This window comes from Cucurbita pepo, chromosome 3 (assembly GCF_057944985.1).
Source record: "Cucurbita pepo subsp. pepo isolate OVF chromosome 3, ASM5794498v1, whole genome shotgun sequence".
NCBI classification, from domain to species: Eukaryota; Viridiplantae; Streptophyta; class Magnoliopsida; order Cucurbitales; family Cucurbitaceae; genus Cucurbita; species Cucurbita pepo.
Window position 1 is genome coordinate 2,799,336 of NC_141800.1, and position 21,411 is coordinate 2,820,746.

Genomic DNA, 21,411 nt, shown 5'->3' on the forward strand with positions numbered 1-21,411 from the left:
TATCCTCCAGTCCCTCATCTATTAACTAATTCTCATTTTCACCTTTAAATTTTTAAATTTTTATTTTTTTTAAAATTATGTTTAAAATTGTAAAATAAATTCTCAAATCTTAAAATTATAATTGATTTAGGAGTAATTTTGGAAAGAATATTTTATCCTTATTTTTAATCATTCAAAATTCAAAATCATTTTAAAATTTAGTTTTATAATAAAATCATTAATTAACCAAAATTTTAATTGTATTAATAATATATATATATATATATATATATATATATTGTAAAAAGGACTGGATTGAAAATTGATAATATATTTGGGGTAAAGTTGAAAATTTAAAATAATTAGAAATAAAATAGAGAAATATTATAAAGAGTAGGGACGGATGGATAAATTTATAATTATTAGAAACGGGTACTTGACTTGACTTTAATTTTGTGATGACCCAACTAACTTTGTGTTCAACATTTTACCGTGCGCGACAGAGCCGAAGACCCACTAACTTTGTCATTGCTGGTTTTTTCTTCACGTGCCTTGCACGAGCTTTTTTTTTTTTCTCTTATTAAAAAAACAATAAATTATTGATTTAAATATACATTTAATTCATTTTTACAAATAAAAATTTATTAAAGGAACCAATTATTTGTTTTCTAAATTATTAATAAATTAGATAGCATAATTAATAATTGTAATTACCTTATTAATTACCTTATTTATTTATAGCATTATTCATTAATTCAAATGTAATATTATTTGATAAATCTTATATTATATCTTTTTTGAATTATTTTTCATTATTTTATAAATAATTTATCATAATCCTATAAAGTTTACCACGTGGCAGTATTTGATTGGTTAAAATATAACTTATACAACTAATTCTTTGGTTTAAATTAAAAATTATTTATTTGGGAGTAATTATTAAAATTGACGTTAAGTAAATAAAAATAAAATATAAAAGTATTTATTTTATATAAAATTGTGATGAATTATCAAATAGTTTATTCCCAGATTAGTGTTTAAATGATGATTAGTCCCCTAAGATGAAGGAGATTAGTTAATGAGGTTCATAGAATAACAAGAACATATGAGATTTCTATTTTTAAGTTCGTTGTGATGTTGAAAGCGATCGCCATTTTCGTCGCAGTTTTTTTCTGTGAGGACACTAATTTGTTGCCTCCCATTTTCTTACAAATGGAGCTTCCAGCGTTCGGGCATTCCACTTTGGATCCGACCTTTTTTTTTTTCTTGTCGGCCTCAACTCGCCCTCCTCTGTGTATGTGACTTCCTCTGTCTAATCGCCGCCGCTCATAGGACAACAAGGCCTTCTATTCTTCCTTGTTGGGTATGTTATGTTTTGCATTTGTAATTTTTCTTCGATTTTTTTTGTGTTTTTTCTTTTCGATTTATCATCGGTTAGGTTTTTGTTGGATAGATTGTTTGTTTGATGGAGTTGAATCATGAATCTGTGAATATTATGGTGGTTGCAGGCCTATTGAATTAAATAATTTGGCGTTTGCTTTGGAAATTTTGAAAGTGGGCTTGTTGTTGTTATAGAATCAAAGGAAAAGTAAATAAATAAATAAATAAATATGGGGAGCTGTGTATCAACTCACGCTAAAATAGTGCCGACAACCAAGAGACATCATCGTCGACAGTCGAGAAAGTCGAAGGGAAGATTGGGGAATTCCATGGTTGAGGGAGTGAAGAAACGACATAGCAATGCAGGAGGCGGTGTGGTCACTGATTATGCTGTGAGTGAATTTGTTCATATGGATTTTGAACATGGCGCCACCACCACTTGTCGGAGATCTGAAGTTACCAACTCCACTTTCCACCTCACCCAATTGCAATGGCAGCACAGCCAGTTTGATGCTAATGGTATCCATTCAATTATTCTAATTCTAAAACATGAACTCAAATGGCGTGGCGGTGATCTAAAACATGAACTGAAATCTCGAACAATGCTATACTCATTTCGAGTCTCAATTCGTGTCGTGTCGTGTTGTCTGAAGTTATTGATGTGTGTGTGTGCTTACAGGGATTTGCCAAGAGGAGTTGTGGTATGATTCTATGAGCTTAGTGGATCAGTCTGATTCAGATGATGACTTCAGTAGCGTAATTGGGGGTAATGGTAAGCTAACTATGAGTCTCATTGGAACAATATTTTGCCCTTTAAACGTGCATTTCCCTGACTCTAATCTTCCTGCAGAAGGGTTTCCAACAGTGCCAACAACTGGCCAAGTGGTTCAGTATGAAAGATCAGCATGTTTTGTGGACAACAAGTGCAAATATGAAGAGTTTTGTGAGAGTTACTTGAAAATAGATGGAGGAGGAAAGCCAACAAAGTTCATAGGAAAGGAGAACTTTGAAGAATCAAGCACCTATGCCATCGTGAGCGCTCCTGGCTGTGGCCTTTCTTGCTTGGCCAAGGCTGAAGCCTGTGGGAAAAAGAAGACATTGTTGGATCATTCCTGTGGAAGCTTCAAAGGCCTCAAAGTTGATGGACCAAGCCATGAAGACAACAACTCTAGCTTGAGAAAGTTGGTGTCAGCTGCTAGCTTCAATGAGAAGATCCTGAACTCGCAGCCACCTCAGAAGATGCAGTCTGCTGTCTTTCGGCTTTCGTTTAGGCGGCGGTCGTGTGATGTTGGTGAACCCAACGAGCACTGTACGTATACACTCCATTTGGACAGCACTTTTCAAAATTTTCAATGGGTTTGGTCCTTACAAAAGTTTTGTGCTCACAAATTTAGGTGAGTCTAAGAAGTACTTATACCGTCCACGAGCTGGGCATATCATTCCACGGTTCAAAGGAGATAAGCCAACTCCTGGATGTTGGTGTGAGATACCACCATCAACTTTTAAGCTCCGTGGTCCTAACTATTTCAAGTATGTTCTAGCTGCATTGCTTGGTTTTTCTACAAAAAACAAGAACTTGATCCATTTGCTTCGATTAACAGAGATAGGATAAAGTCCCCTGCTTCAAACTTTAGTCCATATGTACCGATCGGAGTCGACTTGTTCATATGTCCTAGAAAGATAAACCACATTGCACAGCACCTCGAGCTTCCAAGCATTGAAGCTAGCACCACGGATGTGCCTCCGTTGCTCATTGTTAATATTCAGGTACTCATTCTTCTTTGATATCGGTTAGAAATCACAAACCTCTACAATGGTATGATATTGTCCACCTTGAGCATAAGCTCATGTGGCTATGCTTTTGGTTTTCCCAAAAAACCTCGTACTAATGGAGATGTAGTTCTTACTTATAAACCCACGATCAACCCTTTAATTAGCCGGTGTGGGACTCTCTCCCAACAAGCCTCCACATTATCTAGCTCGAGATCTTGGAAGCTTTTTTAATGGCTTTTTTGTGTGGCAGCTGCCTACTTATCCAGCTGCAATGTTCCTTGGTGATAGTGATGGGGAAGGGATGAGTCTTGTTTTGTATTTCAAAGTTTCTGATAATTTCAACGAGGGCATCTCCAATCATTATAAGGAGAATATCAAGGTAGTTTCTTCTACTGTTGAGCGTAAAGATTCATCCAGCGGTTATTACGAGACTGATATTTGCACATTCGTGTCGTAGAAATTTATCGACGACGAGATGGAACGGAGCAGAGGATTTGCAAAAGATTCTGTTTTTCCATTTAGAGAGAGGCTAAAGATCATGGCAGGACTTGTTAACCCTGAGGATCTCCAACTAAGTTCCACAGAAAAGAAGCTTGTAAATGCATACAATGAGAAGCCTGTCCTCTCACGCCCTCAGCACAATTTCTTCACGGTAAAACATCATAACCCTTTTCGAGTTTCTCAAGATTTATATCTACCTAAACTTTCAATTTATTGTTCGTAACGTTTCTTTGATGTAAAGGGTTCAAATTACTTTGAGATCGATTTGGATATTCATCGCTTTAGCTACATATCAAGAAAGGGGCTTGATTCATTCCGAGACCGTCTAAGGAACGGAATAATCGATCTCGGTTTAACGATCCAGGTAAAAGAATCTCCTTTGTTTTGGGATTTTGATGAAGAAAAATCGATAGACATAATGAATATATTTGTTTGTGGTATGAACAATGATCAGGCACAGAAGCCAGAGGAATTGCCTGAGCAAGTGCTGTGCTGTTTAAGGTTGAACAAGGTTGATTTTGTGGATCAAGGACAGCTCCCAACATTAGTTACCATTGAGGAGGAGGATTGATTGAGATTGATGAGCCATTTGCCAAACTATATTTGTAAATTTTTGGGGGAAATATATAATCAAATCTCTTTTCTTCCAATTTTATTCCACAACGATCTTTGTTCTTCGTTTTCTTATTGACCTCTCATTCTTTCCTTTGTTATTTCTATCAATTATAACTCCTGTGCGTATGTGTATTGATCTTTATCTTAATAAATTTAAAGCATAATTTATAATTATTCTTTTTGAGTAAAAAGGTAACTATTTGAATCGAGTTTGAAAAGAAATACTATCCTAATGCCCTAAACAAGCTCAAAGCTGTATAAATCGTCTCTCGTCATACTTGAGCAGCTAATACTTGCTTATAAAGAACCAACGAGTTTTTACGCTCCATAACATAGGATGATAACCCCTTGTTTATGGTCTTTTTCTAAAAGTTAATATAATGATAGTGTGAGATTTGGGATTTTGAGATCTCACATTGAAAAGTTGACCTAGATACGTAATGGGCTAATGAGGACGATATCTGTTAGTAATGGGTTTGGGCTATTACAATGGTGGTGATGTCATGGACCAAAGAGGACGATATCGGTTAGTAATGGGCTTGGGCTATTACACTGGTTGTGCTCCGATGGATGGGTGGATTATGAGATCCCAAGGCTTGGGCTATTACAATGGTTGTGTTCTAGTGAGTGGGTAGATTGTGAGATCCCAAGGCTTGGGCTATTACAATGGTTGTGCTCCAGTGGGTGGGTGAATTATGAGATCCCATAGCTTGGCTATTACAATTGGTGGATTGTGAGATCCCACGTCATATGGAGAGAGGAACAAAGCTTTCCGCTCCAAGAGGTGGATTATGAGATCCCACGTTACAAGGATTGGGGAACGAAACTTTCTAAGAGTGTGGAAACCTCTCTATAGTAGATGCATTTTAAAACTATAAAGCTGACAACTATAAGTAACAGATCAAAACAAACAACATGTACTAGTAGTGGATTTGGACTGTAACAGACCATGGTTATACTTTAATACGTTCGAGACATGAACACCCTAATCGTCAAGAGATACTCATCTCCAAAATGAGACCACAAAAGGTACCACCCGATTAGAGAGTTCTCCACCAGTTGGGGACGAGCTGAGCCGACTAAACTTAGAACATAATGATATAAAAGGTGAATTGAGGAAGGACTCTTATATCTATGAAATCGAGAACTAAAATTAAACAAATCTAACCCAACCCAAACCCAAACCCAAACCAAACAAAAGTGTAGTAAGTTGAATGTGAACTCAGTAAGAGTGGTCTCTACCAGAATCGGCGGAAAGCTTCCCGGAGAGCGGCGATGGCGAAAACAGCGGTTAAGACAAATGGGGTATGGCCGATGTAGGAAGATCTCAGAGCACTGCTCGTAGCGTTGAAGGGGGATGCCGAGGGCGGCGGAGGCAGGTGCCGGACATGGATAGCGAGCTTCATGCCTCCATAGCAAAACCCTTTACCGCTAATGAAGTAATAAGGTCTAGTGACATTCAAATGAACCACATCTCTTCCAGCTCCGGTGGTGAAATTATGGAGTGGCTGATCGGAATTGCAATTCTCATACTCTGTTTTGTTCACCTCCAACACATTCATTTGGTTCCTGTCGTACACAAAAACTAACACAAACAACCGCCAAATTACCCACAAACCAACTCATTAGCTACAAAAATCCGCATCAGATCTATAAATTGAAGTGCTTACAGAGCCAGTCATCGTAATAGAAGTGTTTTCCCTCAGCCCAGATAGTGTAGTTCACATTGGTCGTCCAACCCATCTTGCCACCGACAGTCCACCGTGTCGCCGAAACTTCCGGCATTGCCGTCAGCATAACCACCGCCGCCGCCGCCGCAGCCACCAGCAGCCCTACGCCGCCGACCCTTGTTCTTAGAACGTGCATAGCTCTGTATTTCAGTGTGTGCATCCATGACTGAGGAGTGATGCTTATAAAGATTAAAGAAGAGGTTGGTTTATAGATCCACAACTTCCATTACTTCTTTAATTCAACTCAACTACTGGGTTAGTACAAATTATTAAACCCCAACTTTTTTTTTTAATACAAATTTAATTTTCAACGTATATTCAATCCCAAAATATTTAATAAGCTGTTTTAAAATTTTGAAAATGTGTAATTAATTTATAAATTTAGAATTTTGAGATTAATTGAACAAAATAATATTGTGTGGGTCTTTTTTTTAAGTTTAAGGATATTTATGTTACTTTTGAACTCGAAAATTGAGGACTCTTATTTTTATAAAATTGAAATAGTGGAGACCACTGATTCGACCATAATCTAACAGTCAAATTATTAGTCCTTCTACACAATTATAGGACAATGGTCCTAACTTTTAGAAAATCAATGGTCCTAACTTTTAGAAAATTAGGGTTTTCTTTTGTAATTTTTGTTCATGTTTCTGTCAACCTCTGAACAAAAAGTCCAAATTTTTGCGATGTAAGATCAAGCGAGGAATTTTCAACCCTCTACTTTTTATACTAAAAATATTCTTTTTTCAACCCTCTACTTTTTATACTAAAAATATTCTGTATACAATTCACTTTTTATACTAAAAATATTCTTGAAACAGTTCAATAAACTAGAATATTCTCTTGACACAATTCAATAAACTAGAATATTCTCACTGTCTTTTAATAAGTTAAAATCTTCTAAAATGTGTTAGACGAACACGACTCTCCACAATGATATGATATTGTCCACTTTGAGCATAAGCTCTCGTGGCTTTGCTTTGAGCTTCCAGAAAAGGCTTCACACCAATGGTGAGAGTATTCCTTGATCATAAATCCATGATCATTCTCTAAATTAGTCGACATGAGACTTTTATCATCCAACAAAATGAACTCACAATATAAAGAGTTGATGAATTGAAATGAATTTTAAAGAACATAAGCTTTTCAAACTCGTGGTAGATTAATTCATTACCAGTTTTAGTAAAAAAAAATCAACACGAATAAAAAATTTCATTCTAATTGGTCGATTCATTCACTAGACGAGGCAATCACTTGTTTTTCTTGTATTAGTGAGTGTCTACGCCTCAACTAACTCACAAGACAATCACTTGAACCTCCGACATTTGATTGTCAAAGAAACTCGTAACATATTAAATCCTAAGTATACGTCAAAAAGAAATATTCATGCTCTCCTTTCAAATGGGCAACTCTAATCTTGTGTGTGTGTGTTTGGTTATTAGAGTTGGTGAAATGAAATTGCAAACATAATGATAACCAAAATATGAACCCAAATTTTCACTTCAGGTTGCAGACTCAAGTTTATACATAGCAAATCAATATGAGAGAATGTGCATCTACACTACATAATGTTTACTCTCAATATAGACATTAAATTACCAAGTAATCCATACATCCCTCATACTTCAAATTTTACAACTAACATTAGCGGATAACAAAAATTTACCACTGAATAATCCTCATCCCTATCTCCATCTTTACGCAGTGAGATAGAAAATTACCTCAGAGATAATAATCTCCCGGTGGGGAATGGTTAAAAATGGAGTAGCACTTGGAAACAAATCAAGAAATGTATTTTTCTTGCTGCTCTTGAAGAAGCCTTGCCGAAGACTTGGCATCCAGATAGAGAGCGCAAACTTCTTCGAGATCTCCCTGTGGATGTAAAGCAACCAAAACAGATAAATGGAGCTTCGTTGTTTGGATCAACTTTCTAAGAGCTTAAACATAATTTTTTTTACACTTCAAAATATATATATTTTTTTAACACTTCGAAAGTTCAATTCGAACATGTCCATAACGTCCCATCAACTAAAGAAACAAGAGTTTGCCATCTATACCTTGCATATGCTGTCTCGACCATTCATTTTTGCCACAACACTAGCAGGCGATAGCAATTGAACTGCATGTCTACAGAACCAACAAAAGGTTTCAGTCTTATTAGGATATATGTTTGCATCTGATTTGGCATTATCTTAAGAACTTTTGTGTTGCTCAAAAGTACCAACTTCCCACTCAAAATCATTACTTTTAGTAGTTTATAAACGCTTATAAAAGAATCAAAAAGGCAATCAAGTGTTGCAGAGATCTTTTGACCTATGTGAATTTAAAGTAAGCACTTGAAAGCAAGTGATGTTATTATGTGCTTTTTACTAGAACGCTTGTAATCAAATTACCTCTATTAAACTTGGTTTAAAAGCATTCCAAACACAAATCTATCGTATGGTACCTTAACGACGTTCTCTGACCTATCTCCCCAAGGAAAGCTAAGCTTTCTTCGTCTACAACCAATTCTTCCACCTGTGCCCGAATGGCTAATATCTTGACAAAGTATCAGTGATAGCATTGTCAGTGGTTTGGCACCTTCATACAAGTCATAAGATTTAAATTTCAACAAAAGAATGCAAGCTGACCTGAATCATCTCAGCAGGGCCATAAGTTTGTGTTCGGATGATCACCAACCGGTCAAGCAAATCGACAGGTATTCCATGAGGACTATTCATATCAGTCCCTCTGAAAGAAAGGATTTGTTCAGCAATAATTTTTTAACAAGCAAATCGACAGGTATTCCATGAGGACTATTCATATCAGTCCCTCTGAAAGAAAGGATTTGTTCAGCAATAATTTTTTAACATCTGGAAAGATGTGTTTTCGTTTACAGTAATTAGTAATAGCTACATCATGGTCAAAGATGTCGTTTATTTAAGATTTAGCAATGATGAAAAATTACACAAGCAACCTATCAATAATTTTCCTTTTTTTTAAAAAAAAAAAAACTCAACCATTGAGACATTAAGTATGAATTCCACACAAAAAATAGAGGAAACATTTAAAACATGAAAAAGGTGCAAGAATGAGCAATTTGAAAGACAATCTACTAGGGGCAAGGCTTCCTACCGCACATTGCAGATTCCTCTGTTTGTTGCAAAGATCACTATTGGGGAGAGTGAGCTCTCTAAAGCTCGATTTAAGTATGAAAAGCACTCCATATCCAACATATGCACCTGGAAATTTTACTTACTTCATAAACAAGCTAAAAGTTTTGAGTACAGAGAATGATGAAAGAGCTGAAAGTGTAGAAATAACCTCATCAATGAATAGAACTCCCGGGACTAGCTCTGCTATACCTTCATCAATATATCGGTTAACCACCTGTCATTAAAATAAACCCAAAATAATTTTACTTCTATTTCTTGAGTTTACAAATTCCAAACTACTGAAATAGAATACCCTCCAGTAAGATCGAAAAATGTCATGAAATTTAGAACAGTTTTGGAAGAATGTTCTCATGTAGAATATGAAATATGGCAACAATACAGGTTTCAAGTTACTATTGAGAACATGCAAAATAAAAATAAATGAAAACAATTAACTCACATTCCCAATCAAGTACGACAATACTGTCCACAAGTCAAGGAATCACCAAGAATGTATGTAACTCAGAAAAAGATCTTTCAAACAGAAAGAACTACCTTATTTATTTCTTGCCGCAACTTGTCTGTGATTTCCGTTTTCCTTGGCTTCATCATCTGACCCATTAGAGATAGTATATCCTGTCCACCTTGAGGCCGTGCATTGGCAGCATCTAGATCGTGAAGAGTCACATCCTGTCAGGCAGAAAGGAATAAATTAATACAAGAACTGTCGCTGTTTCAATTGCATGTCCAAAAGCATGAATAAAAATGTAGGCAATAAGATTGCTTCCGAATCAGAATGCAGGGAAAGAGTTTTTTGTCTACAGATCCCCAAATTTCAGAATGTTACGCCATAAAGATTAAAAACTTGCGCTATTAAAAACACGCATACACATGGATGCACATTCTAATCACTTGTATGAGACATGCTAGGCCCAAAGTTCTTAATGGAGCAAAGCATTCTAGTGCGTAAGTTTCTTGCAGCTTAGTGCAAGATGAAGTAGCGTGAGTCAATTAGGGCACAAATACAAGAAGTCAAAACAATATCATCAAACAATTGACTTTTTAAAATCATAACAAATAACTAACCTACACTAAACAGTTTCCAGTCAACCAGTATTGGACAAACTTTCAATATAAAAAAATTTCAGATATTCTACATGTGTTTTAAATGTGCATGCTGACTTAATAGTTTTCATAAATAAGATTAAAAAAACCATATAAAGTTTAAATAAGAACATCAGAATTATAGTAAAGAAGACACACATTTTAGGTAGGTTTTCTTAAGCTAGCAAACTAAGGATTTTGGACTGCATAAATTATAATTATGAACTGAGGGAATGCTACACAATAAAGGTACATTTCACAGGGAGACAACCTGGACTATTTCTTTCTTTTTGTGAACCTCCCCTTTAGGAAGTGGAACATATTCTTCAGCTTCAAGATCAAACTCTGTAGCAAAAGCATCACTTCTACCCACCCTTTTCACAGCTCCACTGTTTGCTTCTATATATATAACATCGCCAACAGCTACCTGAAGAATGTGAAGATGAATACTCCCACCATTACAATAAGATCAAACCTCAGGATTACTTAGCATAAAGATGTTTCATTATAACCAAGATTGGTCACTAGTAAAACAGTACAATAAAAGTTGGAATAATGTAAGCAATTCTATTACATATAGGCACACCCCCCCTCCAAAAAAAAAAAGAGAGACAGGAAACAATAAATTAGAAAAATGTCACCTTCTCTTTAATCAAGGCATCATAGATGGTCGGATCCAATTTTAGTTGCTTTGTTCCTTTAATAGTCTTTAAACCAATGATAACATGGCTTATGCTTTTACCATAGCCACCGGTCACGCTCTCTGTTTCTTCTGGTGAAAGTTCTGTCACCTAGGAAAGATACATCATATCAACACCGCTACAAAATAAAAAGTTTGTAGTACTTATCCACATCAACAATTAAAGATTCATATGGTGTAGGCACTAGGCAATTACCTCTCCCTCATAGACCTCTTTATTTTCCTTGATGCGTAGACCAATAGATCGTCGGAAATTTTCCATCAAAACCTCAGTTTTCTTCACTTCAGATGAGTATACTTCAGACCCAACCATTGGACAAAAGGGAACCTGTCCATGATAATAAAGTAAGTATATTTTCTAAACCAAAAACTGCAAATCTTTTAAAGTCAACACTGAAATAATTCTTGGGGCCTTTCAAGGAGTGGTGATGGAAGGGAAATCAGAAGGACCTTGCTTCCTAGTTCCTGTGATATTCCAAGTGCAAGCGCAGTCTTTCCGGTACCTGGAGGTCCAGCTAGAAGAAGTGCTCGGCCAGCCATTTTCTTCTGCCGTATCATATCAACAACAAGCCCTGATGCTTCTCTTGCTTCTGATTGACCCACAAAACCTGAAGCTAGTGGCATTGCCTTTCCTGAGGCCTACAGTGGAAAAATAAGAGAGAGTTAGAGAAGAGACTTGAAGCACAGAGGAGGTAACAACCAAGCCCTGAAGCTCCAAGAGAGGAAAGTTAATACAAAAATTGCAAAGAAAGTAAATGTAATATATCAAACACAAGCTAAAACATGGAAGGTAACAATTTTCTATTCGTCTAAAAGTAATTTTAAGACCAAATAACAATGATTATTTACTATTTAGTGTAAAGTTAAAGTGAGATACCTCAAGACCAAGGCCTTTAATGTGAGTGTGAGTGGCTACCCGCTGCTTCTTAGAGGTTGATTGAACCTCTTCTATCTTCATCTTGTCCATTTTGGCTTACAAGGAATCTCTGATGCTCAAAATATAAGGTACCTGAGAATGAGGATATATTTGATAATCTAAGATTACCATGTTGACAAGAAAAAATGGTACAGATAGCTGTGAATAGTTGGATGAGTGGAATGTAGCCAAATTGTAAGTTATTCTAATGATGCCCTTGGTTTTAGTTTTTACCTTTTCTTATTTATATCTATTCTTTCCTATATCTTTCACTTAAGTAAACCAAATCAGCTACTAATAATGTTTAGTATGTGTTAACAGGCAAATGATACAATACTATATGATTAATCTACTCAGTAAGAAAATTAAATCTAGGTTACCAACTTCGAAAACTTACCAATATATAACCTTCATGCAAATCAATCATTGTTTATACGAGTATAATTGAGTTGCAACAGATACTATATGGACTAAATAGATACCACAAACTATAAAAATATATCTGAAACCCTACTAATAGCTGCCAAAATTCTACATCTAACAATGGGGAAAAGACGAGTTTTGACTTTAAGTCAATTAAAAACACTTCCCAAAATTTACGAGTCCGGTTAGTTAAAATCCCCTAAAATATGCTTAAAATGCTAGAAGTAGAAGTACTAAATTAGTGCTTCTTTCACATAACCCCACATTCTTCAAAATCATCCCAAACTCTCCCATTAATCTCAAACCAGAACTTTCACTGAGCCCGACCTGAAACTAAGAAGATTGGGTTGGGCAAGGCTGAGTTTTTGCCCCTCTGGTTTGGAGGATCTCAAAAGCATTAGACAAGCAGCTAACATAAAAATTAAAGGAATACACTAGAAAAAAAATACCCATTCAGACACACGCAGCCCCTGTTTGTACACCCTGAATTTGGAAGCTTATTTCTAATCATTCCAAGTGATTAGATGAAAAAAAAAAAAAAAAAAAAGACTTTAGTGAAGATTTGAACTCCTATCTTGAAAAAATAAATTTTGCTCCAAATAAGTAGGATTTGACCTCCTGTACGTCAGTTCATATCCATAGATAGTTTCTTCTATGTCTAAGTAACCTCGAAGATATTCAAGCAAACTTCGTGTTAATTTTGTACTTTGTTTGTTCGTGTATTTTGCTGTTTTTTTTTTCTTTTCAAAACTGATTATAATGATTTCAATCTTATCAATACAGTTTTTATCCAATAAGTTTTCTTTAGCCAATCAGACTACATACGTGGTGAGTTACTTTTATTCGCTTTCTTCAACTACTAAATCATATTTTTTCTTTCAATTTAGTAATTCGGATAAGAATAGTACATTTTGTTTTTCTTTTTAATTTACTCAACAAAATAAAAGTTTCGCTCCTTCTAACTTTCTTCTTCGTTGGTGAACAGAGTAAATCAACATAAATCAACGAAACAAAATAAATAAAACAAAAAACAAAAACCTAGGGGGTTTGAAAAAATGAGCGGCGGTGCAATCTCACCAACTTCGTGGGTTAGAGGAAGAATCACCGTTTCTGAGAAAAACAAACAGCAGAGATGATAAGTGACTCTGGTTGCTCGGAGAGGCGAGCGAGAGAGGGAGCGGCGGAGAGTTCGTCGAGAGGCTGAGATTACAGCATGCGACGGTAGCCGCTCAGACTGCGTCGGACAGGTGCGAAGGGGGCGGGGTGCAGTGGCGGGTAACGGGAGGGAGGGAGGGTGACTGAAGGTGAAGGAAGAAGTAGGGTTTAGACGAAAAAGAAGGCTGGATCGCTCAAAAAATAACAAAATAGTAAAATAAAGAAAGACAGCTGAAAATATAAAATATATTTAATTATGAAAATACTCCCTCTTTAATTAATTCCAATTATATCCCTCCTGTCAAAAATAAATAAATAAATAAATTAAATTTTAATTTTATTCTTAAAAAAAACACACATGAAATTTTAAGCTTTTTATAATACGCTGTGATAGTCCAAGCTCACTACGGATAGATATTATTCGTTTTGGTCAATTATTTATCATCATTAGCCTTGCGATTTTAAAACACGTCTATTGGGAGAAGTTTCCATACCCACTTCAACCAATTTGAGATCTCACAATCCACATTCTCACTAGTACACCGTCCCATATCTATCTCTGATACTAATGGATAAACGAACAACAAAAATTAATTAATTAATTAATTAATATACAACAGAAATGGTGAGCTGTATTAGCATACACATCAGGTGCGATGTGGAACTCGCTTACATTTAGAATTAAAAAAAATAAAAAAATAAAAAAATAAAAAAATAAAAAACTAAAAGTTTGTCAATAGTTTGTATTTCTACTTATTTATATAATAATTTATTTTATTCATAATATTTTGTATTATTTGGTTAAAACCTATCCTTAATGTGTATTATTATTATTATTTTAATTTAAATAATATTATTAGTGAAATTAGGACGATGATAAGTGGGACGTAATTTCCTTTTCTTATATACCGTATTCTCTTCTCTTTGCATTGACAGAAAGTTCAGTCCTTTGATCTCCGGCCTTCGTTTGCTCAACTCTAATGGCGACCTCAAAACCTCAAAGGTCACCGGAGGAGGTTGAAGACATTATTCTTCGTAAGGTCTTCCTTGTCTCTCTCACCGGTTCTTCCGATTCCGATTCTCGGATCGTTTATCTCGAGCAAACCGCCGCCGAACTCCTTAGCGAGAGCAAGCAATTGAGGATTTCAAGAGATGTGATGGAGCGCCTCATAATCGATCGCCTTTCCGGAAATTTCCCATCCGCGGAGCCCCCCTTTCAGTACCTAATCGGTTGCTACCGTCGAGCTCACGACGAGAGTAAGAAAATTGCTTCTATGAAGGATAAGAATTTGCGGTCTGATATTGAAATTGCGCTCAAGCAAGCCAAGAAATTGGCGATTTCGTATTGTAGGATTCATTTGGGGAATCCTGAATTGTTTTCGGGTGGGGATTTGGGTGCTGAGTCCAACACTTCGCCTTTGCTTCCGTTGGTTTTCTCTGAGGTTGGGAGCTCCGTGGATGGATTTGGGTCTACTAGCAGTGTTGGTGGTCTTCAGTGCCCTCCTGGTTTCTTGGAGGAGTTTCTACGTGATTCGGATTTTGATACATTAGACCCTATCCTGAAGGGGTTGTATGAGGATTTAAGGGGTAGTGTCCTTAAAGTTTCGGCTCTTGGGAACTTCCAGCAGCCTTTAAGGGCACTTAGGTTTCTGGTCAGTTTTCCTGTTGGTGCTAAATCTCTTGTAAATCACCCTTGGTGGATTCCCACCGGAAAATATTCCAATGGGCGTGTCATTGAGATGACAAGCATTTTGGGGCATTTCTTCCATGTCAGTGCTCTGCCTGACCATGCCATTTTTAAGAGCCAACCTGATGTTGGGTGAGTGTTAATTGATGTGTTTTGAGGTTTTGTTTATTTGTATACATTGTTTCTGCTCTGACCAGTGAATCTCTTGTTGGGAACTTCAGGCAACAGTGCTTTTCAGAAGCATCCACTCGTAGACCAACTGATTTACTTTCTTCATTCACTACAATTAAAACTGTCATGAATAGCTTATATGATGGCCTCGCGGAAGTTCTTCTCTCCCTTCTTAAGAACACAGAGACCCGTGAAAATGTTCTCGAGTATCTTGCAGAGGTGATAAATAGAAACTCATCAAGGGCTCATATACAGGTACTTTTGTATGAGTTCAGTGATGTCTACTGTACACCACGAGTTTGATTATTATTGTCAACGTGTAGCCATATTCAATATTTTGATTTCAAAAGAATGATTGAATTTCAAGTTCAAAGGTTGGTTTATTATTTTTATCTGCTTCTTTGGTGACTGTAGAGGGATATTGATGAATGGTAAAGCCTCTTTTCCACTTTAACAATTGATGCAATGTATTTTCTTTTCGTAGGTTGATCCTCTCTCCTGTGCAAGTTCGGGGATGTTTGTTAATCTCAGTGCCATCATGCTACGTCTCTGTGAGCCATTTCTAGATGCAAACTTGACTAAAAGGGATAAAATTGATCCAAAATATGTATGTTATGGTAACCGCTTGGAGCTAAGGTGAGTGGCTTTTGTTTTCTTGCTGATCTTGTTATTGATAATTGACCCAGTACAATTTTTCTTAAATGTGGTTGTGTAACTGTCAGAGGATTAACTGCTCTACATGCTTCATCGGAAGAAGTTACCGAGTGGATTAATAATGGTACTCAGTTGAATACTGATAACTCCGGGCAGTTCAGCGACAGTGAAAGTCGCTTGCTGCAATCCCAAGAAGCTTCTAGTTCTGGCAGTAATGCTACTACTGGATCTTCTACTGCAAAGGCAAGATCGAGTAGTGATAAAACTAGGTACCCTTTCATATGTGAGTGCTTCTTTATGACTGCAAGGGTGCTGAATTTGGGCTTGTTAAAAGCATTTTCAGACTTCAAACATTTAGTACAGGTAGCTATACATCATGCATTGGTGGATGAACGAAATGCCACATGCAATTTTCTGATTTTTTTTGGTTAAGAATTTATTTTCATTTGTTTCCTTCGTTTATCCTGTGTGATGGACCTTCTCAAGTGAAGTAAATTTTTGTCCAGGATATATCTAGGTGTGAAGATACATTGTCCACACTCAAAGCCATGCAAGGACAAGGGCCCGCCCCACAACTTGAAATTGATATAGCTCGCCTTGAGAAGGAAATAGAGTTGTACTCACAGGAAAAGCTTTGTTATGAAGCTCAAATACTGAGGGTATATTTCTGCCTCACTCTTCTCTTCGAATTCTGTTATTGTATGTTTTGTAATTAAACTTCGGAAAAAAATAAAAGTTACATATTTCCCCTCTACTTGGCTAAGTGAATCATTTTAACTTTAAACTTGAATTAGTGGTAAAATTAGTATTTGAAACTAAATTAGAAAATTTCTCAAGAACCAACCAATAAATCATGCGAACTCAACCAAAAAGCTCAACAATTGCTCAAGAATTGTGTTATTGTATGTTTTGTAATTAAATTGTGGAGTGATTCGAATTTCAATCAAGTATTCTTGCCTTGAGATATTTGATCAACAAGGTAGTCTGAATCTTACTTTCCTTGTAACGATTCCTTATCATTTTGGTATCAGAGCTTTCCTTTGGGTTGATTCCTTATCATTTGGTATCACAGTTTTCCCTTGGACTGATTCCTCATCAGAGTCATAAATTGTCTAAAAAATAAAATGTCTAAAAAATGAAACGTGAGTGGTCGAGAGTATCAACTTCACCAACCATTTGAGTATAGGGTTCAATTGGATGAAATGAAAGGTTCAATTAATCGATTCATAGGTTAAAGGAACGAAGATTTTCTATACTTTTCATGCCTAGTAAATTTTTGCTAAGTCCAGTTTTAGGTAGGGGAATGTGGCATTGGAACTTAATGATTGATTGCTCGCTGTAATGATATGAACTTGGAGACGTTTTCTACCATTTTTTACTCATAGAATTTGCTACAAGTTCGAAGCCTCTCATGGGCAGTAGGAAACCAACAAAAATTACTAGTGTTGGCTCACGTTGTTTTAACTTGGAAGCTTTCATTCTTTTTTATCTTTATGAATTTTGAGCTTTTGAGATCTTCATTCTTTTTTTTTTTTTTTTTTTTTTTTTTTGATCTAATGAGTTGATTGCAATTAGTGAATTGAATTGGTGCTATAAGGACTACAAGTTCACCCTTTGTTTATTTGATCAATACCCTCAACCTTCCTCATATATTGGAAGCTCTTATTGTGCACATCTGCAGTTTCCTTAAAGATGGTACTTGCACCAAAAAATTTGATCTTTGTTCATGCTGTAAAATATGGACGCCAGTTGATATCATTCTTGATCTTGAATTGATTATAATCCCAAGAGCTATGATTTTATCTGTTATGAACTTTATTGTGGTTGATTTTTGGTTACATCAGTTGAACCTATCTTTGAAACTGAGTGTTACAAACCATGGTGGTTATTTCTGTCCTCTTTGTAGGATGGGACACTAATCCAACAAGCTCTTACTTTCTATCGATTGATGGTTGTCTGGTTAGTTGGTTTGGTTGGTGGATTTAAAATGCCTCTTCCATCAACTTGCCCAATGGAATTTGCATCCATGCCAGAGCATTTTGTGGAAGATGCAATGGAATTGCTTATATTTGCTTCTCGGATTCCAAAAGCTTTGGATGGAATCAATTTGGTAACTCTTAACTGATCCTAGTCGATTCTTTCGTTTCTTTAAATGCTGCGCATCTATTCTGCTGTGTGAAAACTTTTGATATTTTGTTTTCATTTTGACAGGATGATTTTATGAACTTCATTATTATGTTTATGGCAAGCCCAGAGTATATAAGAAATCCTTACTTAAGAGCAAAGATGGTCGAAGTTCTGAACTGCTGGATTCCTCGTAGAAGGTGATTTTACGTACATGATATGTACATACATTGATTATTTGTTATTATTTCCATACTCATTTTGAGGTTGAGTATGTGGTTCTTGTTTACGTGCAGTGGTGCATCTGTAACAGCAACATTATTTGAAGGGCACCAACTATCGCTTGAATATCTTGTTAGGAATCTTTTAAAGCTTTACGTGGACATTGAGTTCACTGGTTCACATACACAGGTACAGCACGGTTGAACTGCTTTCTTAAATGTGGAAGGTGAAGGCAATTGTTCTGTTTACAGAGAGTGCTCATTTTCTTTTTCCATGTGTTTCAGTATCCCTATTAACCTTTCAATAATTATTCTATGAATGCTTGAAGCTTTTTTATCAAGCTCAAAGCTGATCCTGCAGGATATTAGAATGGATGCAAAGCAATAACAAAAATGACAAATATAGAAAAAGAACAAAATAAGCTGCCCCTCTTGTTCAATATCTTAAAATCAGCTAGGAAACATGTTGCATGTTATGTTAACGCTGTGATATCCTCTCAAATTGACATTTTGAGTTATTGTTTCGCCTGTTCCAATTTTGATGAGTTGGAAATTCTCAATGCTGCTTGTTGACTGGTCTTCTTTACTCTGGTGCAGTTTTATGACAAGTTCAACATCCGTCATAATATTGCAGAACTTCTCGAATATCTTTGGCAGGTTCCAAGTCATCGCAGTGCTTGGAGAATGGTAACATTTGCTTCCTTTTCCTCTGTTGATTTCTTGGTTGATCGCCATCATGGCTCTATCTTTACATGGCATTTCCCTTAATTTTTCATTCCAGATTGCCAAGGAAGAGGAGAAGGGTGTTTACTTGAATTTCTTGAACTTCCTAATCAATGATAGCATATATCTTCTTGATGAAAGCCTTAATAAGATTCTTGAACTTAAAGAGCTTGAAGCTGAAATGTCAAATACCGCAGAATGGGAACAGCGACCTGCTCAAGAGAGGCAGGAGAGAACTCGGCTGTTTCACTCCCAAGAAAATGTTGGTTTGGTGGCCCTTCTATGAATGCACCTTGTGAACTGTTGTAAATTACTCCCAAAGCCTTGATATTGATCTTGAATTTTGAGCATCTGCTTGATCCAACTTTATTCGTTATTCTCAGATCATCCGAATTGATATGAAATTAGCAAATGAGGATGTGAGTATGCTGGCATTTACGTCAGAGCAAATCACAGCTCCTTTCCTACTTCCAGAGATGGTACTATCACACTGTTGCGTGGAGCATCCTTTCGATGTGTTTTCGCTATAATTCCTCTTGTATTGATCACATTTGGTAATCTTACATTCCAATTTTCCTTACAGGTCGAAAGGGTGGCCAGCATGCTTAATTATTTTCTCCTGCAACTTGTTGGTCCTCAACGAAGATCTCTTAGTCTGAAAGACCCCGAAAAGTACGAATTCCGTCCTAAGGAGTTGCTCAAGCAGGTTAGATTCCAGTTTCTATTATTATAGGTAACTAGTAAATAGATTTGAATGTTTTGTCTTGTAATCTGTGTCTGTACTTGAGGGAGTAGTGGCATGACTGGATCAATTTGTTTCATGTAATCATGCGGGGGAAAAGTAATCAAAATCTTATTGAATCCAATATCACAGTTAAGATTAGCTATTTAATGTTTGTAATCTAAAGCAGGAATATAAGCATGCATCCTCCCTCATTCTCCATATTTAGGCCAAATGCCGAGTTGACGCATGTGAAATAGAGAGTTGATGCCCTATGATGTATATTATAATTCTGAATCATAGATATTCTTGGTTAAGTTTGATGTGTCCTTTTCAATTTTCTCGGCCAAGTTTTAGTTTCTTTCCCTTCTGTTTACTATAATGAAATAATATGATACGCCTCTCTGCTAACCGCAATGTATTTAGGGCACTTAGAAATGGCAGTTATTGTCATAATTTGGGTTGTTCGTGCCGTGTCTTGACATATTTCGTTTGGTTTTGAAGATTGTTCACATGTATGTTCATCTGGCAAGAGGCGATACAGATAATATTTTCCCAGCTGCCATTTCGAAGGACGGGCGATCATACAATGAGCAGGTAATTTATTTACTCCAACTTTGTGACAGTCCTTTGAGAAGAAAATCCCATTGTGCTAAAAGGAAAAGAAAAAACCTCCTAGTATAACTAAACTCCAATGTGTTCATCTCCTCTGCCTGAATTTTGTTGCTTTCTCCAGTTGTTCAATGCTGCAGCAGTTGTACTTAGGCGAATTGGAGAGGATGGTAGGATCATACAGGAGTTTATTGCTCTTGGTAACAAAGCCAAGGATGCAGCTTCTGAGGCGATGGATGCTGAAGCTACTCTAGGAGATATACCGGACGAGTTCCTCGACCCAATCCAAGTACGTTTTACTCCACTCATTGTATGTTTAAGTTGTGGGTTTCAATCACTCTTTTGGGTCATTGAGTTATTGATTTCATTATGTATGATCACTGAGCAAAAAAAGCTTTTGATGTGTGCATAAAAATGGAATGGTTTTGATCAGACACATATTTGAAGCTTAAAAAAACGAAACTGATACTATGTTGGTGACAACCAGTTAAAGCTCATTTTTCTCCTTGTGTAGTACACTTTAATGAAGGACCCTGTGATCTTACCTTCTTCAAGGATCACGGTCGACAGACCCGTCATTCAAAGACATCTCCTCAGCGACAGCGTAAGACTTGCATTTTCTTTAAGTAATGTCGAAACAAAATTTTCAGTTTCTTTTGGCTAAACTCTACATGATTTGCAGACCGATCCGTTCAACCGGTCTCATCTGACAGCAGACATGCTAATACCGAACGAAGAACTGAAAGCAAGAATCAAAGAATTTATCAGGTCACAAGAACTGAAGAAGCAACTGGAAGGAGGAGGGGTTGCTATGCAGAGCAGCAAGACAACCATCCAACCCACAAACGGAGAGATGTTGATTGATTAACGTTGAGAAATTACTTAATCGCCTTGTTATCTTATGGTTTGGTAACGTAACATTTCAGAAGATATTTATATTTGATACTATGCTGTAAAGCTGATTAAGAATATTTTCATTGGGCACTATTTAGCACATAGGCTGCCTGACCTTGTAAGTTGTAATATTTTAAAATAAAGATTGTAACTTATCAGGAAAGCAAAAGTTAGAAATTTTAATGGTTTCTATT

The 21,411-nt window shown here is 36.3% G+C and overlaps 4 protein-coding genes across 6 annotated transcripts; 2 read left to right on the forward strand and 2 right to left on the reverse strand.

Annotated features, from left to right (window-relative positions):
* Nucleotides 1–1,082: 1,082 nt before the first annotated feature.
* LOC111790075 (uncharacterized) lies at nt 1,083–4,422 on the forward strand. Of its 2 annotated transcripts, none has more exons than XM_023670873.2 (10): nt 1,083–1,342; nt 1,488–1,878; nt 2,039–2,125; nt 2,210–2,668; nt 2,754–2,889; nt 2,961–3,126; nt 3,383–3,511; nt 3,590–3,784; nt 3,875–3,997; nt 4,088–4,422. In XM_023670873.2, the coding sequence occupies exons 2-10, from the start codon at nt 1,590–1,592 to the stop codon at nt 4,202–4,204; spliced, it is 1,701 nt and encodes a 566-aa protein (XP_023526641.2). In that variant the 5' UTR covers nt 1,083–1,342; nt 1,488–1,589; the 3' UTR covers nt 4,205–4,422. The 2 variants fall into 2 exon arrangements, with proteins under 2 accessions (XP_023526641.2, XP_023526640.2); XM_023670872.2 differs by having other exon boundaries at nt 1,086–1,342; nt 2,039–2,131.
* A 720-nt stretch (nt 4,423–5,142) lies between these two features.
* On the reverse strand, nt 5,143–6,187 carry LOC111791191 (early nodulin-like protein 17). Its single transcript, XM_023672439.2, has 2 exons — nt 5,919–6,187; nt 5,143–5,833 (listed from the first exon to the last, which is right to left on the reverse strand). The coding sequence occupies exons 1-2, from the start codon at nt 6,136–6,138 to the stop codon at nt 5,487–5,489; spliced, it is 567 nt and encodes a 188-aa protein (XP_023528207.2). The 5' UTR covers nt 6,139–6,187; the 3' UTR covers nt 5,143–5,486.
* A 1,261-nt stretch (nt 6,188–7,448) lies between these two features.
* Nucleotides 7,449–13,602, reverse strand: LOC111791286 (ruvB-like protein 1). Of its 2 annotated transcripts, none has more exons than XM_087122331.1 (13): nt 13,361–13,602; nt 11,794–11,925; nt 11,367–11,555; nt 11,113–11,244; nt 10,858–11,007; nt 10,488–10,643; nt 9,668–9,802; nt 9,282–9,347; nt 9,093–9,199; nt 8,609–8,708; nt 8,425–8,516; nt 8,036–8,105; nt 7,449–7,850 (listed from the first exon to the last, which is right to left on the reverse strand). In XM_087122331.1, the coding sequence occupies exons 2-13, from the start codon at nt 11,881–11,883 to the stop codon at nt 7,761–7,763; spliced, it is 1,377 nt and encodes a 458-aa protein (XP_086978457.1). In that variant the 5' UTR covers nt 11,884–11,925; nt 13,361–13,602; the 3' UTR covers nt 7,449–7,760. The 2 variants fall into 2 exon arrangements, with proteins under 2 accessions (XP_086978457.1, XP_086978456.1); XM_087122330.1 differs by having other exon boundaries at nt 13,333–13,602.
* Nucleotides 13,603–14,314: 712 nt separating this feature from the next.
* On the forward strand, nt 14,315–21,400 carry LOC111790537 (putative ubiquitin conjugation factor E4). Its single transcript, XM_023671474.2, has 16 exons — nt 14,315–15,229; nt 15,319–15,523; nt 15,753–15,904; nt 15,991–16,285; nt 16,429–16,581; nt 17,829–18,032; nt 18,134–18,246; nt 18,343–18,457; nt 18,865–18,954; nt 19,049–19,252; nt 19,374–19,469; nt 19,574–19,696; nt 20,216–20,308; nt 20,448–20,612; nt 20,838–20,927; nt 21,006–21,400. Exons 1-16 carry the CDS (start codon nt 14,391–14,393, stop codon nt 21,189–21,191), a joined length of 3,123 nt encoding a protein of 1,040 aa, XP_023527242.2. The 5' UTR covers nt 14,315–14,390; the 3' UTR covers nt 21,192–21,400.
* Nucleotides 21,401–21,411: the final 11 nt, after the last annotated feature.

Bases quoted from the DNA above. Each gene is read 5' to 3' on its own strand.
- LOC111790075 (XM_023670872.2), top strand. From the start codon at position 1,590: ATGGGGAGCTGTGTATCAACTCACGCTAAAATAGTGCCGACAACCAAG. The intron at 2,132-2,209 runs GTAAGCTAACTA...ATCTTCCTGCAG, and splicing joins TAGCGTAATTGGGGGTAATG to AAGGGTTTCCAACAGTGCCA. The intron at 3,127-3,382 runs GTACTCATTCTT...TTTGTGTGGCAG, and splicing joins TGCTCATTGTTAATATTCAG to CTGCCTACTTATCCAGCTGC.
- LOC111791191 (XM_023672439.2), bottom strand. From the start codon at position 6,138: ATGCACACACTGAAATACAGAGCTATGCACGTTCTAAGAACAAGGGTC. The intron at 5,834-5,918 runs GTAAGCACTTCA...TGTTTGTGTTAG, and splicing joins CTATTACGATGACTGGCTCT to TTTTTGTGTACGACAGGAAC.
- LOC111791286 (XM_087122331.1), bottom strand. From the start codon at position 11,883: ATGGACAAGATGAAGATAGAAGAGGTTCAATCAACCTCTAAGAAGCAG. The intron at 10,644-10,857 runs GTGACATTTTTC...CACATTCTTCAG, and splicing joins ATGCCTTGATTAAAGAGAAG to GTAGCTGTTGGCGATGTTAT. The intron at 8,709-9,092 runs GTAGGAAGCCTT...CCTTTCTTTCAG, and splicing joins AGAGGAATCTGCAATGTGCG to AGGGACTGATATGAATAGTC.
- LOC111790537 (XM_023671474.2), top strand. From the start codon at position 14,391: ATGGCGACCTCAAAACCTCAAAGGTCACCGGAGGAGGTTGAAGACATT. The intron at 15,524-15,752 runs GTACTTTTGTAT...TTCTTTTCGTAG, and splicing joins CATCAAGGGCTCATATACAG to GTTGATCCTCTCTCCTGTGC. The intron at 16,286-16,428 runs GTAGCTATACAT...ATTTTTGTCCAG, and splicing joins ACTTCAAACATTTAGTACAG to GATATATCTAGGTGTGAAGA.